General features: G+C 47.8%; 1 protein-coding gene across 3 annotated transcripts in view; it reads left to right on the top strand.

Moving 5' to 3' along the window:
• SDK1 (sidekick cell adhesion molecule 1) overlaps positions 1–15,033 on the top strand; it is a 518,084-nt gene that overhangs the window by 290,775 nt on the left and 212,276 nt on the right. For all 3 annotated transcript variants that reach the window (XM_077758767.1, XM_077758766.1, XM_077758768.1), the window contains 5 exons: positions 2,660–2,743; positions 6,487–6,681; positions 10,188–10,304; positions 11,847–12,014; positions 13,800–13,902. In XM_077758767.1, the coding sequence (XP_077614893.1) occupies positions 2,660–2,743; positions 6,487–6,681; positions 10,188–10,304; positions 11,847–12,014; positions 13,800–13,902 (667 nt within the window). The remainder of the gene's footprint in view (positions 1–2,659; positions 2,744–6,486; positions 6,682–10,187; positions 10,305–11,846; positions 12,015–13,799; positions 13,903–15,033) is intronic.

Genomic DNA, 15,033 nt, shown 5'->3' with positions numbered 1-15,033 from the left:
GAGCCCCGCGTCAGGCTCTATGCTGACAGCTCGCTCAGAGCCTGGAGCCTGCTTCATATTCTGCGTCTCCCTCTCTGACCCTCCCCTACTCACGCTTTCTCCCTCCCTCCCCCCTCTCTCTCTCAGAAATAAATAAAAAACATTTTTAAAATTTTTTTAATTAAAAAAAAAACTAGGATCAGAAGCTGTGCGGACCTTTTCAGGGCCTTGGCAGCTGCATACCTGCTCTGCTTTGCTCAGCCACCTGGAGAAGTTTCAGGAACAAGGCTAAGAGTAAATGAATAAACATGCCCGGTTGTGCCATTCCTGGCCTTCCTGGTTGTCAGCTACTGAAGCCTCCCTGGTTATTGGGAGTTATTGGGAAAAGAGAGACAGCACTTTGCAAGCCTTAGCCAGATGCCCTTCCAGGCTGTGCCCCGGGGAGCCTGGCAGCTGGGCCGTTGGTGCTGCATAGGATGTGGGGCGTGGTGCCTGTGGTAACTGTCTGGGGCAGGGAATGGCGGTGTTCACCAATGAGTGGCCTCGGCCAGGCCTCTGATGCCCCCGGCCTGAGAGCCGTGCCTCTGCTCAGCTCGAGCCAGCTTCGGGCCACCGTGTGGAGAGAGCACCTCAGGTCTCTGAGCCCGGGCTGGGTCCTTCCCTGGCACTTGGGGGGAGGCTTGTGGCATGGCAGAGGAGGAAGGAGCAGACGAGGACACTAGCCATCATGCCCAGTAGCTGGGGGAAGGCCGTCTGGTCCTGGACACGTTGACCATTCATTTGTGTGGGTTTAAGTGCACTTCCTCTTGTATGAATCTCACGGGACTTGGACCAAATGAAATAAGCCAGTTCCAAAGGTTACATGCTGTGTGATTCCATTCCTGACACCTTCTTGAAATGACAGAATTAGACGGAGAGCAGAGGAGTGATTGCCAGACGTGAGGGATGGGACATTGGGTGGCCGTGATCATAAAAGGGCAGCATGTGGGACCCTGGGGTGATGGACCCGCTCTGCCTCTTGACTGCAGACCCAGGGGCCTGCACACTGGTAACATCGCACGTGCCTGCTCACACACAAGACGGGGAGGGGGTAGGAGTGGGGTAGTCTCACTGTCAATATCTTGGGTGTGATATTGGACTGGTTTTTTGCAAGAGGTCACTGTCGGGGTGAGCTCAGTAGAGGGTGCCCGGGTCTCTATTATGTCTTACAATGCCTTCAGACTCTACAGCGACCTCAAAATACGATGTTTAATTTAAAAAAGAAGAACTGTAATTAACCAGAGGCAAGTGTTGACTTCTTCACTTGGTCTTTTCCTTCATATCCCTTCTGCCAGACCAGGGAGGAAGATATCGACGTTAGCATTCACCGATGAATACAGGGCATGACCACACACAGGGGCCTTGACGGGATGCTGCTCCTGCATCGTTAGAATACAAATATCGCTGCTGTCATGATTATTGATGGAGCAAATGTGGCTGAATGTGAACGTTTGAGTGTGTGCGGTGAAGACCACCTTGAAAAGAGACTGTAAATCTTTGCAGTGTGTCTTTAAGGCCTGGTCTACACATGACCAAAACCCAGCAGAGGGGTCTGTGTCCTCCAGTGAGGATGCCACCCCCGCCTCAGCCAGAGCGGGTGTTCGGACAGATTGCGGCCGTCTGAGCGGCCCCGGTGATTGCAGAGTTGGGGCCATACTTGGCCTCCATCGAGAAACCTTCAGTCTTTGCCCCTTAATCATGTCTCAGAAAGGCTCAGTTTTCATTCCTCCTTTCCCTCTCTTAGGCTCCGCCCTGTTTTGAAGACCCAGGCAGGGTAGGAGGCATGCCAGTCTATACTCACCACGCTCCACACAGTTACAATGAAAATAAGCCACTCTGAGAAGACAGTGCCCAGAAATTAATGATCACGCAGCAAATGAATACTACAGCCTTTTGTTAGCATGTTCGTGAAATCACTACCACCTTAATACTGGATGAATCTGGCCATACCACCAGTGATGTTTGGCTGAAGAAACTGAGAAAAATATTGCAATTTATTCTCCAAGGAAATTCACTGTTTAATACACCCTCTATTTTTTGTTGAATAAGCGAGGGGAGTATGTAGGGATATACAAGCAGTGGACCTTCCGCTGCAACTAAAGATGGATGAGGGGCCCTTTTTCTTTCTTCACTCAGCTATTATTTAGCCTTCCATTCAAGTAGTAAATCTGTATTTTGAAGAAGAAGAACCGCCAAGACTTTTTAAAAAATATGTTAATAGGCTGCCCCATTCCCTGACACAGGCCTGGTGCCTGGCTGTGGCGCTTTATTTGACATGCTTCCTGTATTGGTGTTTAGTTTAGATACTGAAGCAAACTAGCCTATAAAATACTGTGCTGTAAATATAAACCTTTATGAACCTCTTGGGATCGTCCTTCTAAAATGTGAATTAAGATATTCCATGATTCAAGCCCATAAACGGAAAAGTAGCCATCACCCTGTGTAGTAATTTGCTTTCTGAAACCTTAGAATATAAATTGCCTTTGGCCTGTGCTCTCTGAATTCTGACTCTGTGTGTATGATGAACTAATGAACTTTTCAAAGATAGTTTTTAAAAGGAGTCCCGACTCTTTCAGACTCCACGGGTCATCTGAAACACACCTCTTTTGCTTAAGGGCTATTTTTGTTTTCTTGTTTAAAGAGCCACCGTATTTTACTGCTGAGCCTGAGAGTCGGATTTTAGTGGAAGTGGAAGAAACCGTGGACATCGTCTGTCGAGCCATGGGTGAGTGTGGGGAGGCCGTGAGATGGAGGAACACGAGGGGCATTTTCCAGGGCAGGTGCCTCACCGTTACAGGGATGCAGGTTGAGTGTGAGGTCAGCAACAGGGCCTTTGGAACAGAGCAGAATTCAGCTACTGGGTGTGTGACCTTGAGGAAGGCTTCTGACCTTCTTGAGGCTTTGCTTCCTCCCCTGCAAAGCAGAGATAGTACTCGTCACCCAAAGGAGCGACAGGGACACCTTGACCCCATCCATCCCAGCAGAAACACACAGTCCTGTCTTCCAGTGCTCAGAGTCCACAGAGCACGGCCCCTCAATGACGTGGGGCAGGGACTTCTTCATTGTCCATGGCGTCATTGAGGCCAGTGCCTTTGTGTTTTCCTTAGTAAGAAAGCTGGTTTTAAATTCTTTGAACAGGAAATCTTCCTCTTTTCTTTTTTTTTCCTTTGTTTTTCTTTCTTTTTTTTTTTTTTTTTTTTTTTTTTTTTTTTTTTTTTTGCCTATCCAGTTTTGGGTTGACTTTTTCTTTCTTATTCCAGTAATTTCCCCCTCAACCCCTTGCCTTGATTACGAGATTACGAGCTATCCATAGTCCCCATTGCCTGTCAGGCAGCACAAATAATTATACTAAAACCCATAACAGAGATAGGCTTTTTAAAGGCAATTTCATTAACAACAGCTATGTTAGTGCTCTGGAAACTGCCAATGGAAAGGACGTTTTTTTTTAATGTTTAAACCTGTCCATCTCAAGGGTGGGTATTCTATTCTAAGAGCTTGGAGGGTAAGGATTGCTAACAATTTTGTAAATCTTCAAAACGGCTACATAAAAGAGATACTGTTCTCTCAGAGTATACATTTGAAAACAGGACCTTAGTAAAGCGAGGTTAAGTAATGTGCTCAAGGCACACAGCCAGCGAGATGAAATGAGATGCTTGTAAAATCATGGCCCAGCTCCTGGTATGTGGGACCGTCTCATTAAATATGGGACAACCTGCCAGGGGTCACATGGCAGTGGAGACAGGATCCAGACCCAAACCCATCAGCTACCACACCTGGGCTTTGGCCAGGGCACCCGGCTTCTCCCAGAGAGCTTCAGTCCTGGGACCCAGAGTACATGGCACTGGTCCCCAGACCTGGGCACGTCATTCTTCATTTCTGCAAAGGAAGAGTGGTGTCTTGTGAACAGCCCTGATGGCCCCTGTAGCGACTGGTGTCTGCCGTGGGCACCCTCTACCCACTATGCCTCGGCCCAGAAGGTATGTTTCCTAAGGGGTCTTGGCTCCTGGTCAGCTCACGATGGCACTGCTGACAGATCTACTCTGCCCCCGTCCTTCTCTGGTCTAGCTCTGCCCAGACCTCCTGGGGAGGAGAGGACAGAGATGTGAGTGACATGGAAATATCCCCCTGGTAATGGGCTGCATTGTTTTCTCTTTTATTTTTTTTTTTAAGTTTATTTATTTTGAAAGAGAATGCACACAAGTGGGGGAGGGGCAGAGAGGGAGAGAGAATCCCAAGCAGGCTCCACACTGTCAGCACAGAGCCCAGCAAGGGGCTCAATCCCATGAACCACGAGATCATGACTTGAGCTGAAACCAAGAGTTGGATGCTCAACTAACTGAGCCATGCAGTGAGGTGCCCCTGTTCTCTCTCTCTCTGCCTCTCTCTCTCTCTCTCTCTTTGCATAAATGGATCTTTTTAAGTCCACGATTGTCGTAAGGTAAAGTTACGAAGTATTTAGAGAGTTCGGCTGTTCGAAGGCAGAGTCTGCAGTTCTGCAGGGGATAAGATTTCCTTTTATGACACTAAAGTGCCCCAAAATAGAAAGACTCTCGGTTCCCCGTATACTAACAATTGTTTTTCGATAAGTGACAATCTTAAGCTCTTCCCTTGACAAGAGAATGCTTTTTTTTTTGCATGATTTCTACAGGGCGAACTGCTCATTACATACAGACTTGTAAATATGTATCGAACAGGCCTTTCAACACTGCCATCGTATAATTTACTGCTTTCTTTTAATTTTGACAATGAAACTATAGCAGCATGCGAAGTGGTTATTCTTCATGAAAGCTACATCGGGTAATTGCTATTATGAGATTTTACATGAATTGGTTATGCTTTTACCTTGAAATGGATTTTTTTTTAATTTCCTGATTTAATGAAAAGTGACAGGAAACATAATTAAGGCAAAGAACAGAATCTGAAAATACATTATCTTGAAATATTTCACGACATTAACTTTATTTATTAAAGAAGACATCTTACACCTACATAAGCATCTGAAATCAAGGGATTTTGGTGTGCTTTTCACCATGAATCATTGTCAAGACGTGCTTTGTTTAAATTAATTTCATACGTAGGGAAACTGAGTTACAGAAGCAGCCTGGGCATTTCTGTGCATTTCCCACAGGTCCACGGCAAGCATACGTGGGCCCACCATGGTTCGGGACTCCGTCGTCTTGTGCCATGGGGAGTTTCTATGCACAGCCTGCCATATCTACCCAGTTGACCCCTGTTAGGTGGCTTGGGAGGGTCAGGGAGCAGTGGCCACTACTGCTTGTGCCCTGAGCTTCCCAGGAGAGCTTCCCAGCCATGGCTTGTCCCATGCAGCAAGGCACCAGGGGGAGTGGTGTGCACACCCTCATCGCCCAGGCTCCATGTGCTGAGCACAGCCACATGGGCGGATGGGCAGCAGGGGTCTTCATGCCCTCAAGCCAGGGATAGTCCCTTTGTTTACAACACGGGCTCTGCCCCTGGGAGCTGGTCCTTTGTCCTCTTCATTGACCCTTCCCAGCCCCAGCGTCCCCCTCCATCAGGCGAGCCAGCTGGATGGCACAGAGCTCTGGTCCCTCTGACTGCGGCCTGGGTGTTCTCCAGCACATCATTAGGGTGAAAAAGAGGCACTTAGCCTCACACTGACCCTCCTGTCCTCCCAATCAGTGTTGGCCATGTTCTGGGTACTAGTAGCTCCCAAGGACAAGGATGGCACCGTCCTAGCCCCTTCTCGTCACCTGCTGGACTCACATTTGTCTCAGGGGTCAAGGCAGCTTCTCCACCAAGCACGACTGAACACCACATGCATCTCAGGTGCCGGCTCCTGACGTCAGCCATTGCCGTTCCACCACAGCAGACCTCCACTTCGATCGGGGTGACAGCCAGCTCCTTAGGCAGGGGATGGGTGAAAAGACAGTGCACGTTTTTAGTTGTGAGTTGTAATGATAGTCATTCTAGCCACTGAGCACTCACCATGTGCCGAGCACTAAGAGATCTATGTGTACTGACTGATACGATCACCCTTCACAACAACGTTCTGAGTTTGCAAAGACCCTTCCTTCCCAAACGTGTCTTCTCCCCAGTGACCCTTCCCCAAGCCTTGAGCGGCAGAGTCAGCCCTGTAGAGCAGAGGGGTCTTCCTCCCAGTCCCTGTCTGTCCCGAGGTCGGTCACAGCTGGAATCCCTTTCTCTCCAAACCAGAGCACAAACCTCCATGGGGTCCGGGAATCCAGAACTATCTGCAGCCCAGTGTCAGGAGTTCGTTCCTGCTCCTCCTCATGGTGCTCCTCCGTGTCCATTCCTTCATAGAGATGAGGAAAACACCACCATACGGGTTGGATGGAGGGGCTAACAGATGACAATATGCCCACCAAAGTATCACCGCGGAGCCTTTGAAACATTATGGCCTCAGTCCCCATGTAACGTGCTTGGAATTTAATTCTTTTCAAATCCCCAATTATTTCCACTCCTACACAGGGGTCCCTCTTCCCACCCTCCAGTGGTACAAGGATGCCATCTCCATCAGCAAGCTCCAGAATCCTCGCTACAAAATGCTCTCGAGTGGAGGCCTGCACATCCAGAATCTGCAGCCGGAGGACTCCGGAATCTTCCAGTGCTTTGCCAGTAACGAAGGAGGGGAGATCCAGACCTACACGTACCTGGACGTCACCAGTGAGTACTGCGCATCAGGGAAGCCAGACCGTCCAGGCTGGGCTCTCAGACCAGCACCTCCCCACCTTTGCCCCAATGACACACTCAGAAGGTGATAGCGTCTCTTCAGGTCAGTGGACGGGGTGCAGTGGACAGGGCGCAGTGGCCACAGCAGGAACCTTGTCTCAGGCAGATGGTAGCCCATGTGCTAAGCCCCGCGGAAGCCTGCCAGCAGCAAGTACACCCTGTCGCCCCCGCGTCCTGGTACCCAGCCTCCACTCAGACAAACTTTGATTTTTTCAGCAACCGAGCCGTCCTCTCTCCTGAGAAGTAGGGGGAAAAAAATCTCCATATTTCTGGACAGAGCTAGAAGAACTAGTCAGTGAATAGCTCATTCCTAATCTTTTTCTTTTGGTCCTTTTCCCGTTTTTTCATATTCATTTTCTATTTTAGTTTTATTGAACAATGATAGTTCTTCTGTAGGTTTCTTTTATTATCCCATTAACAGAAATACTTTGGCACTCTGTCTTTGAAAAATAAAATGAAGGGAAAGGCTTTCACTGTATCTGTGGGTTTTCTTTTTCATTCCATAGCTGTAATATTGTTCTTCCAGAATGAAGGAGAATTTAGTGATTATGGGATTATACCTTTCATTGTTCGCCCTTTGGGAGGCACAATGCCGATATCCACAGGTGTGAGAGCCATTTGAGAAAGCAAATCAGGTCAGCATGCAGACGGTTCTTATGTGCTGGAACTTCCAAATTTAAGGGTTCATGTGTATATTTTGGTACAGTAGGGGGTCACTTCCTTGAACCTTGCCCAGTGGTCAAGTTTATCCTCTGGTTTGGAGGACCCTAACCAGTATCACTTCAAACAGCAGGAATAATAGTGTATACTTAAGCCAGAAGCTGGGTTTTGATCAATTAGAATTATTTAAAACACATCTTAAAGTGCCAGCCAGGTGCTTGTGGGGTTTTTTTCTTTTTTTTTTTAAACTTCATTTTAACTTCAATATAGTTAATACACAGGGTTGTATTAGTTCGGGCTCACAATAAGCTGATTCTACAGTTCTATACGTTCCTCCGTGCTCATCACAGGAAGTGTGCTCTTAACCCCTCACCTGTTTCTGTCCCCCCACCACCACCCTCCCTCCAGCAACCACCAGTTTGTTTTCTGGCCTTAAGAGTCTGTTTTGAATCAGTGTTCTCTTCTTCTTTGGGTAAATACCCAGAAGTGAAATGACTGGATCATAGGGTAGTTCTATTTTTAACTTTTTGAGGAAACTCCATACTGTTTCCCATGGTGGCTGCACCATTTGCATTCCCACCAGCAGTGCAAGAAGGTTCCTTTTTCTCTACATCCCTGCCAACACTTGTTTCTTGTGTTGTTGATTTTAGCTATTATGACAGGAATGAGGTGATACTGCATATATGTAGTTTTGTTTTGCATTTCCCTGATGATCAGTGATCATGAGCGTCTTTTCATGTGTCTGCTGGCCATCTGGATGCCTTCTTTGGAGAAATGCCTGTTCATGTCTTCTGCCCATGTTTTAATTGGATTACTTGTCTTTTTTGGTGTTGAGTTGTAGAAGCTCGTTATATATTTTTGATACCAACCATTTATCAGTTATGTCATTTGAAAATGTCTTCTCCCATTCAGTAGGTTGTCTTTTGGTTCTGTTGACTGGAGCAAACTCTTTCTGTAAAAAGCCAGATAGTATTTTCAGCTCTGAGGGATGTGGTCTCTGTCACAGCTACTTACTTATGCTATAGCAATGTGAAAGTGGCACAGACAATGTTGAGCAAATGGGCATGGCTGTGTTCCAATAAAACTTTATTTATAACAGTAGATAACGGGCTATGGTTGCCTACCTGTCTCTAATGAGAGACCTAAGACACATCCCCTAAATCTCAGCCTCAGTTTTTTCACCAATTGAACCAACTCAGCCCAATTCACAGCTTCTTCCAAGGATCAGATTGGAAATTGTGATGAAAGTGCTACCAAACTGGTTACTATGGCAGCTGGAGATGGAACAAAGAAATACATGATAATGATATTGCTACATTCTCTGTTTTGTAAGGACACAGTTTTGCAAAATAGGCTTTTATTTCCAAATTAAAACACTTTTCGTGGAAAGAAAAAAATAGTATGTAAAGCAATCAATATTTATTCGTTCATTTCACAAACATTTATTTAGCATCTCTGTCAGGCACTTGGGTCTGTCAGGCTCAGGGACGGAGCTCTGAGGAAGACAGGCGAGGCTCTCATGCCTCTAGGACAGAGGTCGTGAAGGGGAGAGGCACACAGGACAGGAGGAGGGCCATGAAACGAGACAACAGGCAAGACCCAGGGTGACGGAGGCTCCTCTGAGGGCTGTCAGGAATCATTTCCTGAGAGCTTATGGGAGCTGAGGCCTAAAGGTGCAAGATCTTAGGGGATGTGCGCACCATGGGGCAAAGGAGTGAGGGAGAGAACATTGCACGTGCCTTTGAGGGACGAGTTTGTGGATATGGGGAGCAGGGGTGATGGTAGGAGGTAGGCTGGAGGGGTAAGCAGGGCAGAGGCCCAGTGGGAGGCTTTCAGCAGGGAGTGGTGGGGTGTCCTTCCTGGCTCCCAAAGGGCGCCCAAGGCTGGGTGTAGAACTCCCAGTGCAGGGAGGAGCAGAAGGATTGGGGCCAGGAAGGAGGCCACTGCACTGTCCGGGTGGTGGCCCCACCAGTTAGGGGAAACAGAGGGCTCTGGGCTACACTTTGGGGGCGGCACCCAGGGGACGGATGCGGTTGGTAGGGGCTCCCGCCTGGTGGAAGGAGGGCTGACAGCAGCATCCAGTGCTCCCCAGAACCCCAGCCCAGGCTCCTCAGGGGCCCCTCCCAGGATTTGGGACATGCCTAGCCCTGCTTTTCGGCCATTTCCAACTTAATCATTCTCAAAGTGGTACAAAGTCAGCAGAGCCCTCACTGAAGCCAGCCTGAGCGACCCCCGACTGTCTCAGTCTGATTCTGGGCTCCTGGGAGCTGGAGGCCCATGCCAGCGCCCCCAGGACAAGAAGCGCCCCCTGCCCCCCAGCACTTGGGCCCACAACACTTCCTGGAAATCCTTTCCTGAAGTGCTTGAAATCTGGTTGTTTTGTGAATGCATTATCTTTTGGTTAATGTTTAATAGTCAAAAATTAGTTTCTTCTATTTTTAAAAAGTAATGAAAGCGAGCTTATTAGATTTATCTAAATAAATGTCTCTCCTCTCATTAACACTCTTCTGAAACAGCCCTTCCTAGGCTCTGGCACTTTCCCACCTCGTGTCCATTACATCACGGGACTGGGTTTCTCTCTAGGTTGTAAACACAGATCGGCAGCTCCTAGGGGACAAATAATGGAAGGTTATAGTCACTCCTGAAAGGTTTTCATCTTTTATCACTGCATTTCTGTGTGATTAGTCCTATAAAAGCCCATATGGGCCATCCCCCACTGGGTGGGTCTGGACCTGTCTGGGGGATGCACACTAAGGATGTCACTGTTTGCTCCCACTTAGATGTGGCCCCGGCGTTTATGCAGCTGCCAGTGGACACCACAGTCACTGATGGGATGACGGCCACTCTGAGGTGCGAGGTGTCCGGGGCGCCCAAACCCGCCATCACGTGGAGGAGAGGTGGGTAGCCTGCGCGCCCCCCATAGCCTGGCCAACATGCAAAAGGAGCCCCTCGGGCCAGGGCTTAATGTGTTCAACAATCCTCCCCCCCACCTTCCTTCATTCAGTAGAGATGAGTAGCCATCTGCCGAGCTCCTGCAGGGTGCTGGGTGCTGGGTGCAGGGCAAGGAAGAGAGGCAGAGCCCTGTAAGCTTCACAGAGCTGACAGCTCCAAAAGGAAACTGTTTTCAAACTGTGTGACTAGCACTGATTTCTGCCTAAGCCCTTCATAGGCTATCTGAGGTTTGGTTGGGGGGGCTCCCTGAAATACCAGGTCCTGGAGGTGGAGAGGTGCCACCAGGACTCAGTGTCTCCATTTATGAAGTGAAGGCAACATTAAACATTAAAAATAATACCCCTGTTTCTTTAAGAAAATAAGGTGCCTGGATACACACCTGAAACTAGCAGGATGTATAAAAATGAGTTACACCTGAATTTTAAAAAGGCAGAGAGGGGCACCTGGGTGGCTCAGTCAGTTAAGCATCCAATTCTTGATTTCGGCTCAAGGCATAAGATCATGCCTAGTGTTGGGCTCTGCACTGACAGTATGGAGTCTGCATGGGATTATCTCTCTCCCTCTCCCTTCACCCCTCTCCTGCTCACTCACTCATTTTCTCTCTCTCTCCCCCCAAATAAAAATAACCATTTTAAAAAGAGGCAGAGAAACCAAAGACTGAGTTATACCAAGGCTTAAAGTCCACAGCATTCAGGGACAGGAAGGCTCAGAGGGACCTTCTAAGATCGCTTCCCTGTGTGCAGCTTAGCAGAGTGACATCGAAGGCATAGAGCTTTACTAAAACAGAAAGAGAGAGAGAGAGATGCTTCTAGCACGGGCCCATCTGACACATGTGACCGTCCCCATGCCACCTGTTTTCAGTCCCCACGAGGAGAGGCTTCTGTCGTGGGCTCTCTCTGAAGCTCCCAGGCACTTCCACATGTAGACACAGGGGTCACTCAATGAACAGCATATGGTCCGTTCTTAACAACCGTGTGCTGAACGTGGGGTCACAGAAATGAGCTGGTCCGTCTCAGAGGGCCCTCTCTGAGTGAGAGGTCCAGACGCACATCTCTGTCGTCTTTCCAGAGAACCCCGCAGAGGCTCTCGCCTCTCCCAGGGTGCCACCCCTGCGCCCAGACTGCAGCTCTTAAACATGAAAGTCAGTAAGCGAGAGGGGATTCACCTATTTCATATGCAGAGTTTTTCCACCCAATTTAGGATGTATGGTATCTTTCTGTAGAAAATGTGCAGATACATACAGGTGTAAAGAAAAGTCAGAGACTGTTACCACCAAAGGTAACAGTCACATACATGGGCCATCACTGGTCTAAACCAACTTCTCAATATTGCACAAGTAAGATTCTCTTGGTCTCTGTCGTCCTAAATAATAGAAAGGAACCTACTTCGGTTATTTTTGCACATACAGTTTCCACTTTATTGTGATTACTTCAAGTTCTTTTCTTGGTTCTGGTGCTAACCTTCCTGTTTTCTCTATTTTCCTTCAGGAAAACATATTTTGGCCAGTGGCTCTGTGCGCATTCCTAGGTTCATGCTTCTGGAATCCGGGGGCCTGCAGATAACCCCCGCCTTCATCCAGGACGCTGGCAACTACACCTGCTATGCCACCAACACAGAGGGGTCCCTGAGTGCGTCTGCAGCACTGACTGTGTGGAGTAAGGACCACAGGCTGCACGGAACCTTCTGTTCATTGTGGTTTAATCATCATGTCAGCTGTGCTTAAGGGGTGTCAATATGCCTTTGGACTCTCTAATTTAATTAAAAGATAATGATTATTTTTACAACTAATTTATAGAAATCTGTTGAGTAATTAATTTTTTCAGTTTCTAAAAGAATAATTAGAAAATGTAGTCAAAGATTTAATGGGGACATTTCAGGAGAGATGAAAGTTTGACTTTTTAAAGTCAGTGGAGTAGGAAATATTATCCCAAACCAGCCCGAACAACAAAACTGATAGATTGGTTAATTTTATGAGCATCACATAAGAATTAACAGTTAAGAGTCAAGAATTAACATTTTAGAGAAAGTATGTTTTATTCTGTAGTATCACTATTACCAACTAAAACACTCTTATGTTAAACATGAGTGTTTGTTATATGTTAGGAGTGAACCGAAGATTTTTTATTTCTCCAGCTTTTTTTCTTTCTCTGGAACACAGGTTTCTGAACTGGGGACTAATTTGTTTTCCAGATGTAAGGATTCCTTACCGAATATATCTGCCCCCACCTTTTAGCCTCACTTCACTTGCTGGCATACTTTTTCCTTTCTGCTTCATCTGTCATCTATATGACTTAAAAAAAAAAAAAATGTTGCTCAAAAAAAGCGAAAGGTAGTGCTCACGGGTCTTTGTAAAGCTTATCTGTGTGCAGAGAGAGAAATGTAACTGGCATCGGTGACTCGTTTGTGAAAACACCGTCCTTGAAGAGAACCTGCATTATCATGCTTTCTTCCATGTCTGCTTGGTTCTCTATGGGATATTTGGTGTCCACATTGAGAAATGACCCCTTCTGATTTACTTAGGTGTCATAAAAACACCAGGAGTTTTAAAAAGACTTGAATTCAAATACCCCCAATATCCTTAGGTACCGAAAAAGAGGTTTTGTCCCCTTTCGTGGCCCCCTCTGTCCACCACTTCTGATTCATCATATGTCTGTAACATGTGAACCTCATCTTTAACAGCCTGCAGAACACATCCCCCCCGCTTTACCTCCTCTGTCCTGTGTGACTCGGGGGGGGGGGGGTGCTGCCCGACCCCTTCCACAGACACCAGCTGTAAAGCTCAGGTCTTTCCCGTGACACTGTGCTCCAGGTGGTCAGGCCGGGCCCCAACTTCATCCTAGGACTCCCATGTTCTGGGCTCTGCTCGTGGGGCCAGAGCAGCATCTGCCTCAGAGGCGTGCAGTGGGGGGACACCAGCCACAGGGCTGTCGCCAGGGCCTTTCTCAGCCAGTCACTGCATTTCTGAGTGCCACTCTCTAGTCCTGGAAGCTGGGGGTGGTGCGGTCACAGCCCCCACAAGGGTGTGTGAGCATTAACTAGAACAATACAAATGGAAGCACTTTGCAAAGTCATGATGTGCTGTGCAGACAGCAGAAACAACCAGAATGTTAATAATCTTGGGAAAGAACCACGATTTTAACCTAAGAATGCAGAACCTAATGAACATTTGCATGCGGTCTGTGTTCTCATGGTCCCTCCAAGAGGGTTTGAAGGCTGGGGAGCGGCCCCAGAGGAGAGGGGAGGCCTGATGCTGTGGCTGCGCCATGGACAGGCTTGCTTCCAATTCCCTTCATGTTTCTGAGTGCTTCCATTTACGTTCGTTTTGCCAAGATCAGAGAAAACCTGGAGGCTTTTATGTCAGATGACCAATCTGTTACCACCTGAGGGAAGAAACTCTCAAGCATGTAATTCTGTCTGAGCTGTGACTTGTGTTTTCCCAGATCGTACGTCCATCGTTAACCCTCCCGAGGACCGCGTGGTGATCAAGGGGACCACGGCCACCTTGCACTGCGGAGCCACTCATGACCCCCGGATCACTCTCCGGTCAGCTCAATCACTCACAATGGGGCTCATGCATGTTCTGGGAGCTTAGGAAATGAAGTTGAGATGAGAAAGGGGAGTTTTGGGAACTTTGATTTCAGCCACAGATCTCTGATTACGGCATCACACGGTCTGGGGATCCATCATTAATCACACAAATCCCATTTTCCACTCTAGCCTTATGTATTATTTACAGTGAGCTATGTTCTACTCCGTGACTTGTACAGCTCTTCATGATTTTTCTGCCAAGGTTAATACACTATCTGTAAAACGTACTTGTCAGGGGCTGATACTTAATGAGAGAAAAATCCGGACGGATCGAATAGGATTTCAGCAGTGTTTACGCTAGGCTGTATAAGACTCGGGAGGGGTTTCCTCTGCTCCAGGATGGTCCATGGTGAAATGGGGGGCAAGGGAGACCTGCACCCGGAGGAAAGGTGGCCACGGTCACCTTGTGTACAGAGAGGGAAATGCATGTAAACACGGGAACTAGATGTCTTGAAGCCTCACTGACAGAATTGGAGTATCCCATCTTTGTAACGATGAAGACCAGGCCCCTCTGGGGAAACACACCGCAGCAGACACAGGGGACTGGGCAGTAAGAGTCTTCTCAAAGGTGGTAGGAGTTGCCACCTTCAGAAGAGTTTTTAATATTCAGAGCCAGCCTTGAAAATAAATCTAGAGAGAAAGATATGGTCATCCTAGAATTTTCAATCTGGCCTCAGCCCAGACAGAAGTCACGTGGGTAGCCCACTGGATAGATTTGAGATGCCGCCTTCTTTCGGGAACGGCTCACAGGAGCAGAGGGAGGTGGTGCTACCGCATCCGTCACTAGCTGGATTCTGAGACTGAGCTGTTTGCTCGCTCTTCGTGGATAGGCATTTGGCAGATCGTGTCTACCTCCCCCCGGCTCTGCCAAGTTTAGTTTAGTTACAAGAATGTTCAAAGCAAAAGCAACCAACAAAAACTAACAAGTTAAAGATAACCAAGAGAGTCCATGGAGGCAGTCGTAGAGAGGATTGCCCAGAAAAAAATGCATTTGTTTCCAAATGGCTTGGGAGCATGATTCCAGAGGAGGAAGAAGGACAAAGAAGCTGGCTTTCGGCAACTCTGAGAGCTCACCCGGAATCCCTC

This window comes from Crocuta crocuta, unplaced genomic scaffold (assembly GCF_008692635.1).
Source record: "Crocuta crocuta isolate KB4526 unplaced genomic scaffold, BGI_CrCroc_1.0 scaffold273, whole genome shotgun sequence".
NCBI lineage: Eukaryota > Metazoa > Chordata > Mammalia > Carnivora > Hyaenidae > Crocuta > Crocuta crocuta.
This window is presented reverse-complemented; position numbering and strand designations above follow the sequence as displayed.